The 10484-nt window shown below is 46.7% G+C and overlaps 1 protein-coding gene across 1 annotated transcript in view; it reads right to left on the bottom strand.

Annotated features, from left to right (window-relative positions):
* Positions 1-1840: 1840 nt before the first annotated feature.
* SENP3 (SUMO specific peptidase 3) overlaps positions 1841-10484 on the bottom strand; it is a 50100-nt gene continuing 41456 nt past the window's right edge. Inside the window, exons 8-11 of the mRNA XM_075847408.1 lie at positions 3995-4132; positions 2564-2647; positions 2433-2483; positions 1841-2355 (exon numbers count right to left, since the gene is read on the bottom strand). Of these exons, the coding sequence (XP_075703523.1) occupies positions 2245-2355; positions 2433-2483; positions 2564-2647; positions 3995-4132 (384 nt within the window). The 3' untranslated portion in view covers positions 1841-2244. The remainder of the gene's footprint in view (positions 2356-2432; positions 2484-2563; positions 2648-3994; positions 4133-10484) is intronic.

Here is a 10484-nt window from a genome sequence, read left to right as displayed (position 1 = left end):
CGGCGACAATTACGGACGTAATTGGAGCGGGTTTTGAATGGTGCCAATGAAAACCGGCTCCATTTACGTCTCAAGAAGTGACAGGCACTTCTTTGACGCGGGCGTCTTTTTTACGCGCCGTATCTTGACAGTGACGCATAAAAAAAATGACCGTCGGCACAGAACATCGTAAAACCCATTCAAATGAATGGGCAGATGTTTGCCAACGCTTTGGATCCGTATTTTCGAACGTAATTCGAGGCTAAAACGTCCGAATTACGTCCGTAAATAGGGCGTGTGAACCCAGCCAAACACTTCACGACCAACGACGCAGCATCAAGAGTTGGGGGTGTAATATAGAAACAAAATAAGATTCTGTCTGAATACTCAGGAAATCTTTATAAAAGCTCGTTATCAGACAACCGTGTCAAAGAAAGAAAAAAGAAAGTGCCCCCTGCTGTGCCGTATGTGTAAATAACGGGCAGACTCAGCCCGCCCCCCGCTGTGCGGTTCATACACGTCAGGTAGCTGCACAATAAGCCGAAAGACTTTCAATTTGTTTAGAGAATTCGGTCAATCCCACGGATCGGCGCAGCATTTCCACGTCCACTTTCAGCATTCACGGTGCGGGTTAAATAACGTTATATTGTAATAGTTTGGACGTGACAAAACCAGTTCTGTTAATTTTTATTTCTTTAGATACTTTAGAGAAAAAAAATAAACATTTATTTTCAACCTTTTAAAGTCACACCGCAATTGTGCGGCTTTCGATGGGCTGTCGGAGTGGTCGCCCCCTCAATCGGCTTAGATGTTAGGTTCACTATTGGGCAGAATCAAAGTGATCTTAAATTCCATCCATTGCAGTGAGGCGTCCGCTTTAAAACATACAGCCGACAGCCAATCAGCATGGAGCATGCCCAGCCCATGACCCCCGACTCCATACTTCCCGTGTTCGGGACATGTTAAGGGGCTGCTTCCCAGCAAAAAATGTTGTAGTTTCCTTGGATAGTGATGTGAACAGTAGTGTAGTTCGTGTGCCTACCGGACCCTATTGACGTCACAATCTGACCCTACGTTTAGCACGTACGTCGTTAAAGCTCCTGCCGCGCACGCTAAACGTGTCCATAGGGCTCCATTATTAGACGGACATCTAAACCACCACCAAAAAAAAATAATTAATAACATAGTAGGCTATGCTATTCCATCCCGCAAATTCCGGTAACAAGGTAGCCTACGGGTGACCTATGGCATCAGTTCAACGTATAAATGGTGAGCATTTTATTACCTGTCCGTCAAACAGATGATTATAGCTTATAGGCGACGGATGCATTAAACTAACGCCTTACAGTATTATCCGTCACCCAGAACAGACACATGAAGAAAACGGTCATGAGAGGCCACGATGGACACCATTATCGCTTACGAGTGACGGACGCCACAGCGAGTGATCCGCTCTGGTCCTCCCGTTGTCCCGACGGCCATCACATAAGAAGCTGTTGGATACGGATTGCGATCCCGTGGGACAGGGGAAGCCGTGACTTTTAGGACTGGGGAGACCCAAAAAGATGAGGCCCTCGGCCCAGCGATTCTTCGGTATTCGATCTTCACATCACGAGGTGCCCTGGCCCAGTCAATCATGACGGACGCTATAACAAGCGCTGGTCCGTGCTACCTCCTTTTATCGTATTATAGGAAGGCGCGCCGTTACCCTATATACGATACGGAAATACCGCAGCTCAGTATAAAACTGCACCTGAAAAGCAGAACTCAACAAAAACTCATCACTCACCCCCAGAACTATTGTCCGGATGATATTAACAGCCGCATGGTTTTCTATCGAACTTTTTTTTATTCATTTTTTAATTTTTCTGTTTTCTGACAAAAAAAAAAAAAAAAACACAACAAAAATCCTACAAATAGTTTTCCCCCCGGAAAAGGTTTAAATAAAAGAAAAAAAAAAAAAAAAAAGATCAATTGACACAATTTTTTTTTTTTATAAGGGAGAAAACGCTTGGTTGGTCGCAGACATAAGACGGTCTGCAGGTACAAAGGGAGAAGGATCGGGGGTTGGGATGGACCTTTTTAAAAAAAAAACAAAACAAAAACTCTGGACTCCACAACTTAATTTACAAGTGAAGGCTCCAAATTGAGCCTCTGGGGGGGAGGGGGGGGCAGGTCATGGAGTCGGCAGTTACACATTGCAGAGGACCCCTCCGATCCTGTACGGTCCTGGCTCAGTCCGGACGCTGCACGGAACGTCTCCTTTCACATGGTCAACCGGCAGTGACAAAGCTCCTTGTACATCTGGCGCCGCAGTTTTGGCATATCCTGCTGCCCGAATATAAACGGGTGCTCCAAGGCCAGGAATTTGCAGTACTGTCGGAGAGAGAGCGACATATTAAAGTACCTCATCGACCAGGACGGGTAACATAGCGGACAGACGGAGGTCTCACCTGCAACACAAACGCCCCGCAGTCGCTGTCGTTATTCTGACGCGCCACATTCTGAAAAGTAAGAAAACCAATGAGCACGATATCCCAGCAATCATCCGCCACGAGTAGGGGGCCGGACCGCCACCACATACCATTTTGAAGTATCCCTTCCAGTCGCTGATGAACTCCGCTCGCTCTTTTTTGACCGCTTCAGCCTGGAGATATTTGGCTATGTGCTGTTAGAGAGGACAGAACAGGAAACCAGATTTTAATGTCGATCATAGATCGGTTACGGACCGATTCCGCAGGTCGATATTTACAGGGGGAAGCCACGGCTGCAAAATGGACAAAACATTAAAGCGGATGTCCAGCGGTGAACCTGAATGATCACGGACGAGCCATCAGTCCAATAAAGAGAATCCGGGATCTTTTATGAGTCAAATAAAAAAAATAAAAAAAAGTACGGGGAAAAGCCGACTGTGAAAAGAAACGGCATTGTTTCTATTATTCTATTCAATCGTTTCTATTGGCACCATTTAAAGTTACCACAGAATGTGCTGGGAAACGGAAAAAAAAATCTTGGCGGGCTGAAATTGGCAAAAAAACACTGCGATTCCGACATTTTTTTTGGGGTTTTCGTTTTTACGGCTTTCACCGTGCGGTAAAAACGACAACGTCACTTTATTCTGCGGCTCAATACGATTACAAGGACATTTATACCGGTTTTTGTATATTTTACTAGTTTTAAAAAAACAAAAACCGTGTGTTAAAAAAAGAATTTTGTGTCGCCGCATTCTGAGCGCCACAACGTTTTTATTATTCCGTGGTTTGAGCGGTGCGAGGGCTTATTTTTTGCGGGATGAGCTGTCGTTTTTATTGGTACGTACAACATCGAGCACTTTTTATTACATTTTTTTGCACGCTAAAGTGACCAAAAAACAGCGATTTTGACAGTTGAAATGTTGTTTTTTTACGGCGTTCTGTGCGAGTTAACGCTATATTGTAATAGTTCAGACTTTTACGGACGCGACGATACCGGTTTATTTTTTACATTACTTTAGAGGAAAAATGGGAAAAGGTGTTTTTTTTTTTTTTTTAACTTTTAAATTATTATTTTTTCACTACTAATAACTTTATTCAACTTTACTCGTCCCCCTAGGGGACTTGAACCAGCGATCGTTAGATCGCTGGTACAATATACTGCAATATTAATGTATAGCAGCCTATCGTCATTTTCACAGACTTCTGTTAAGCCGTGCTGGAGGCACAAACGGCCGACCTGGGGGCCTTCATTAGGCCCCCGGGCTGCCATGTCAGCCACCGGCGCCCCCCCGATCGCGGTGTGGGGGCGCCGATGAGCTGACAGAAGGAGGTGCCCCCCCCCCTCTATAACATTTCACGATTGACCGCAGCATTTAAGGGGTTAAACAGCCAGGAGCAGCGTTATCGCGGTTGCCGGCTGTTAGCCAACACTCGCAGACTATGGAGGGCGCTCAGCCCGTGAGCGCCCTCCATAGTTCCCTAGGACACAGGGGCGGAAACTGCTATTTACAAGGCAGGAAAGATCCGTATACAAGACTTACCTTGGGGCAGCGCCTGTTCAGGGTGCGCTGGGAATCAAAATAAGTAATGGTCCGATTAGCGACATCCACACAGACCAGAGACCAGTGAACCTCCAGGTGTATGGGAATCAACAGCAGCTGCTTACTGAATATATCAACCTGGAAATAGAGGGGAAGAAACAAGGGGTTAAATCAGTCGGGAACCGCAAAGCGTGCAAATAAAAATAAGGCGCAAGGTCGTAATAGGCAAAAAGGTCTGAGAAGAAGCCCCTAATGACGTCTGATGGGAAGATACCCGTCTATATAATAATGGCGCTCATTAGATCATGCTCTGGGGTCAACTGTCCCCCCCCATTAGCTGCACCAATGCCCTACATCAGGTGTTTTATCATTGCCCCGCTAACGGCAGTGGGTTAAGCCCCACCCCTTTTCCCCGAAATTCTGGTTTCAACAGTGATGTCATGCTAGCGTACACGTATAATTCTAGTCGACGATGGAGGAAAGGGCTCCCCCACTGGTCTGCAATTCGAGAGAGGGGGTCTCCCAGAGACAGACAGAAAACCTGGAAATTTGGACCACCGCTCTATCCTCAATGTGGATTAGGAGGTTACAAAATCTAATTAGGGTAGGAACGCGGCCTAAAGTACGGACAGAGGACGACAATAAGTAGGGGAGACCATACTGCTGCCCGACAGATCTGATCAATAGGGGCTTCACTCTCTGCCCAGTTAACCCCTTGGCACAGAATCACAGCATAGAATCCAGCCATTAGCGCATTCTGTCGTGCATGTACGTGAAGGAGATGGTGCGGGCGCAGAAGCTATGCCCGCACCATCGCTGCGGGAGCCCGGCTGTGACTGACCGCCAGGCTCCCGCTGCAACAGCCAGGATCGAGGAAACCTCCAATCCTGGGAGGGAGTTCTCTCTGTCACCAATCAGAGTTGCCATGGCAGCTGGGGGCCTAACAAAGGCCCCTAGGCCTTCTCTGGCTATAAGCCTATCAGTTAACTCATTAAACTGCCGGTTGAACGCGGTACAAAAAAAAACCCCATAAGACAAAATGGACGAATTATTTTTTTTTTTCCCATTCCTGCCACCAAAACTTTTTAATAAAAGTTAATCAATAAGTCCCATGTCCCCCAAAATTATACCATTGAAAACCACATCTCGTCCCGCAAAAAAAAAAAAGCCCTCATATGGCGACATCGACTGGCAAAATAAAAGTTACAGCTCTTGAAAAGCGGCGATGTAAAAACTATTTTTGTTATAAGTGTTTTAATTGGGCAAAAGTAGTAAAAAAAAAAAAAACCTATACATATTTGGTATCTCCGTAATCGTACTGACCCATAGGATAAAGTTAACATGTTCTTTACACCGCATAGTAAACGGCGTGAATATCAAGAGTGAAAAGCAATGCTGGAAGAGCGTTTTTTTTCATTTTCTTTTTTTGAATTCTTTCCCTAAAAAATGAATAAAAAAAATAAGCAATATAAATATATACACCCAAAGTCCGAAGAGGATTATATCCTCCCGAATATCTGGAGGTTGATTAGAAAGAGCCCGAATGTCCTCCTACTCTCCTGGACGAGGTGACTGATACTAAGAAAATTGAAGGGTGAGGAGCTTTATAGGAATGGAGATTGCTTAGAACTGTACCTAGATCCCGAGCACAGGGTCTGGAGGCCGTTGTGAAGAGCCGTCATATGGGTCGTCAAAAAGTTTTTGGTTAAACAAGGCACCAGCCTTTGATCTGGAGGGAGTCTAGAAGTATAAGGATTCCAGGGGAGATATCCATCAACAGAAAATTGTCCAAGTAGGGTACAAAAGGGTCATCCAGTTCCCGGATATGTGCCGCCATTTCTGTCACAACCTTGGAGGATACTCTTGGAGCTACCGAAACCCCAAATGGGTGCGCATGGAATCGAAGATGAACTATGGCGGCCCAATCTAGGAAGAGACCAAAAACTTCACACTACCCCCGGCGCCATTGAGAGGATGGAAATTAAATTACAATCCCTTTGGGGTTTTTTTTTCCCCCCCTTTCTAAATTCCCCCTTCCCTTTCCAATTTTTTTGTCTCTATTGGACTTCGATTCCCAGGATCTATGGGGTTTAAAGGAGCGCTAGGAAACTCCTTTGTATCTGTGGCCTTCTCCTATAGGTCACCCAAATAAGGCAAGTCATTTCTTTCAGAGACCAGGGCCTAGTTTTAGACCCCATGTCACCTACCTAACCATGATCTTACCCATAAGGCCCTATGGGCAGAATATTTTACATATACCCTCACTTCTTCCACGAAGCATCAGCAGTTGATTGTTGCCTTTTGTTGAGTTGGGAACCACGGCAAAAACTTGTTCTCTCGGAAGCCTATTTTTAAGGCGATTCTACGGTTGATCTAAGCGTTACCGGTGGTAGCCACATTGGCTTTAAAGAATGCTGCAGCCGCTCACGTTTTACGAAACCGTCCACGTTCCTATCCATAGGATCTGTGAGAGAACATCGTCAAAAGGATGGGAACACCTTCCAGATACTTTGGAAATAAGGACGGCAAGTTTAGGAAGCCTATACCTATTCGGGAGGACCAGATGAAGCATTCGGCCCTTCAGAACATTTTAATGCTTAACTAAAATTCTAAACTTCATTTCCCGCCCCAAAGATGACGATTCCTCAGATATATTGCTCTGTATACGTGACTAGTAGAGGGGGCCACTTCTTCCTACATATTACTTCTGGCCACTGCTTTTCCTGTGGTCACCTCCATCCTACATACCATAACAGGTCATGAAAAGTAGATTAGCCTTATATCGGACTTGGTTCAAGGCGTCTCCGTATTATCCAATCTGCCACGGTCCGCTAGATCCGACATGATGCCGCAGACCTAGGACCATGTTGGTTTCTCCAAACTGTTCTGCGTTTTTTTTCCCCAAGACCGGCTGAGGTCCCTTTTAAGCCTTTAGGTTCTCCACACATGACACAGGTGCATCACAGAGAAAATAAAAAGGCCCAGCCTCCTCCCTTGCCAGAAAGGTGCCACTTACCCCTACTGAAGAAGGCTGGGAAGGAGATACCGCTTGGCCTGGTGTGCGGCCTCATTCGAGACCTTGACTACTTGGAGAAAGTTTATTTCTGTTACTTATATAGCGCCAACATATTCCGCAGCGCTGTACAGTAGTCCTTTTTTTTTTTTCGGGGCTCACAATCTAAATTCCCCATCGGTATGTTTTTTGGGGTGGGGAAGGAAACCGGAGTACCCGGAGGATAAACAACGCTAACACAGGGAGAGCATACAAACCAGATATTGTTTGAGGGGCTTCGACCCTAGGCCGAGCAGAAACGGTAGATTGACCAGATGGAAGCTCGCTGTATGTTTGGCACATACCTTCGAGACAATTTTTACAAATTTTATATTACACGGGAACGATCAGATGATCGAGAAAACGCTCGATCATCTACTGGTCGTATCGTTTGAAAAAATTGAGAGATTATCAATGTCGGCAGCAGATCTCCCTGCGTAAACAACATTGGGGTTCGGTCTTTTCCTCATTACTGCACCCCAGTACGCAAGGTCGGTAAAGACCATGGTTGGGGGAGTTTGGTTGGTTGGGCAGTTTGGGGGTGGAAGATCTTGATTGACCACACAGAGTCCTGATCTCAACCCCATTCAACAGCTTTGGGATGAATTAGAACGGAGATTACGAGCCCTTCCCCCTCCTCCAACATCAGTGTCTGACCTATCAAATGTTCTTCTGGATAAATGGTCAAAAAGTCCCAGACACCCCAAAATATTGTAGAAAGCCCCCAGAAGAGTGGAAGCTGTTTTACTGCAAAGGGGGGGGGGGGATCAACTCCATATTAATGTCTATGGATTTAGAATGGGAGGTCAAAAAAGCTCCTGTAGAAGTAACGTGGAGGCGTCCCAAATCAAGGCCGCGTCTCTAGGCGATGTATATATAAGATGGCTGCCCGTCTCTAGGCGATGTACACTACCGGTTTAACGATTTAGAAAATTTAATTTTTCTTTGACATTAACAATTCTAGTGCAGCAAAGACTTGAAAATAACGAGAAAAAAAGACTTGCTTGGCCCAAGCAGCACCTCCGGAGGCCTACTGAAGAATGGAAGACGATCTTATGGATCGATGAATCAAAATTTGTCGTCATCTTTGGTACATCACGCAGGGTTTTGTACGTAGTCGAGTATGTGAAAGGACGCTTCCTCAGTGTGCGACTCCAAAGGTCAAACATGGAGGAGGAAGCACGATGGTCCGGGGCTCTTTTGCTGGATCCAGAGTTGGCAACAGGCCCAGGGTCAGTGGCACACTGGAGAAAAGGGGCTGCCGCAGTATTTTGATGGGCCGCGCAATACCCTCTGGTGTACGAATACTTGGTCAGGGGTCAAGACAATCATCCAAAACATACTTCTAGGTTACGTCAGAACTACCCAAGAAGCAGCCGGTAGGAATGGGCTGCACAGTCTACAGATTTACACCCCATTGGGATCTCCGGCTCCCTGCAGTGTGTTCGGTCCGGGAAACGCGGCCGACACGTGGACCGTATATCACGGACCGAACACGCTCGTGTGAATCCGGCCTGAACTGGTTTCATTGAGGTGTTCTGAAACTTTTGGACAGTAGTGTACATATAACAAGGCTCAGAGTTGTAATAAGGGCTGATTATCGGCTTTCGTTCCGGGGTGTCGGTATTTCTCACACAGCGCAGTTTGTGAACTGCTCGCGTGCGGCTGTGGAGAAAGTATCGTGAGTGGACAAATGGCAGCATTGGGAATAACTGACGTGGAAACTGCGGAGCACCAGGCGCCATTGATGTGAAAGGTGAACAACGGCTATGAAGGTGCGCGAGGGCCGAACGACACGCTACAGTGGAGCAGCTCACCATGACAATCAACCAGGGGGTGACCAGACGTGCGTCTAATACAACAGAGAACCTACAGCGTACGGGGCTCCGGAGCAGACGGACGGTCACGTCTACTATGTAACAAAGCTGCAGCGGGAAAAAAAAAGGCTTCAATTTGCCCGGCAGGATCGGAATTGGACCACAGGGTCGTCTTCCCCGATGAGTCACGTTTTCTGCTTCATGGAACGGATGGACGCTGGCGCGTCAGGCGAGAAACATCAGAGAACGCACACCCGGCGACCATTCCTGGAAGAACACGAGCCGGTGGTGGCAGCCTTATGGTCGGGGGATTATTTCATGGCGTTCTCTGGGCCACTCATCCATGTGGGGGGCTCTGAACCCGAATTGGGCATGAACTGATCGTTGCAGATCACGTCCCCCCTACATGCTAACTGTCTTCCCCGGGGCAGGTGGAACCTTCCAGCAAGAGAATGCGACACCTCACACGGCTAGAAATGGCCGACAGGAAGACCGCGACCAAGACCCCCAAGTACTTCCCCGGCCCCTGATTCACCAGACCGGAACCCAATGGAGCATCTGTGGAACCTTGATCGTCTTATTCCCTCTATGATTGTCCCCCATATTTTTTTTAGGTTACTGCACGGTTCTCTAAGGCTATGTTCACACAGGGTATTTTGCCGAGTTTTTTGACGCGGAAACCGCGTCGCAAAACTCGTCAAAAACGGCCCGAGAACGCCTCCCATTGATTTCAATGGGAGGCGTCGGCGTCTTTTTCCCACGAGCAGTAAAACTGCCTCGGGGGAAAAAGAAGCGACATGCCCTATCTTCGGGCGCTTCCGCCTCTGACCTCCCATTGACTTCAATGGGAGGCAGGAGAAAGCGTATTTCTCGCTGTTTTATGCCCGCGGCGCTCAATGGCCACGGGCGAAAATCGGCGTGCAGGGAGAGGAATATCTGCCTCAAAGTTCCAAACGGAATTTTGAGGCAGATATTCCTCCCCCAAAATACTTCGTGTGAACATAGCCTAAAGGTTTCCGGTTCTCTAAATATATAAAAAAGAAAAACCTCTCACCCCCCCCCCCCATAGCCATTTTTCAGTTTTAATTTTTTTCCTCCCCACCTTCCAAAAGCAATAACGTTTTAGTTTTTCCATCGACATGGTCCTACGAGGGCTTGATTTTTGTGGGCCGAGTTATAGTTTTTCATGGTACCATATAATGTACTAGGAAACGGGGGGAAAAAAATATTTGTGGGGTAGAGAATGGGGAAAAAAACCCAACAAACTGCAATTCCTCCATTGTTTTTGCGGAATTCACCGTGCAATTAAAACAACGGGTTAACTTGATTCTGCGGGTCAATAGGATTACGGCGATACCAAATTGATATAGTTTTTTTCTATATTTTAGAAGGAAAAAAACCGAACTGAAAAATAAAATATATTTTGTGTCGCCAAATTCTGAGCGCCATAACTTTATTTTTCCGTTGATTAACCCTTTGACTCATTGTCACGTACATGTGTGTGATAAGCGTCTCAGGGAAGTAAGGAGCGTGCCCTTGGGCTGAGGACCCCCCATGCCTTGCGGGTGTCAGCTGTGTTTTACAGCTGACACCCGGGACTAACAGCTAGGAAAAACGATCG

This window comes from Rhinoderma darwinii, assembly GCF_050947455.1.
Source record: "Rhinoderma darwinii isolate aRhiDar2 chromosome 3 unlocalized genomic scaffold, aRhiDar2.hap1 SUPER_3_unloc_6, whole genome shotgun sequence".
NCBI lineage: Eukaryota > Metazoa > Chordata > Amphibia > Anura > Rhinodermatidae > Rhinoderma > Rhinoderma darwinii.
Note: the sequence above shows the minus strand (reverse complement) of the source record. Positions and strands in the feature narration are given on the sequence as shown.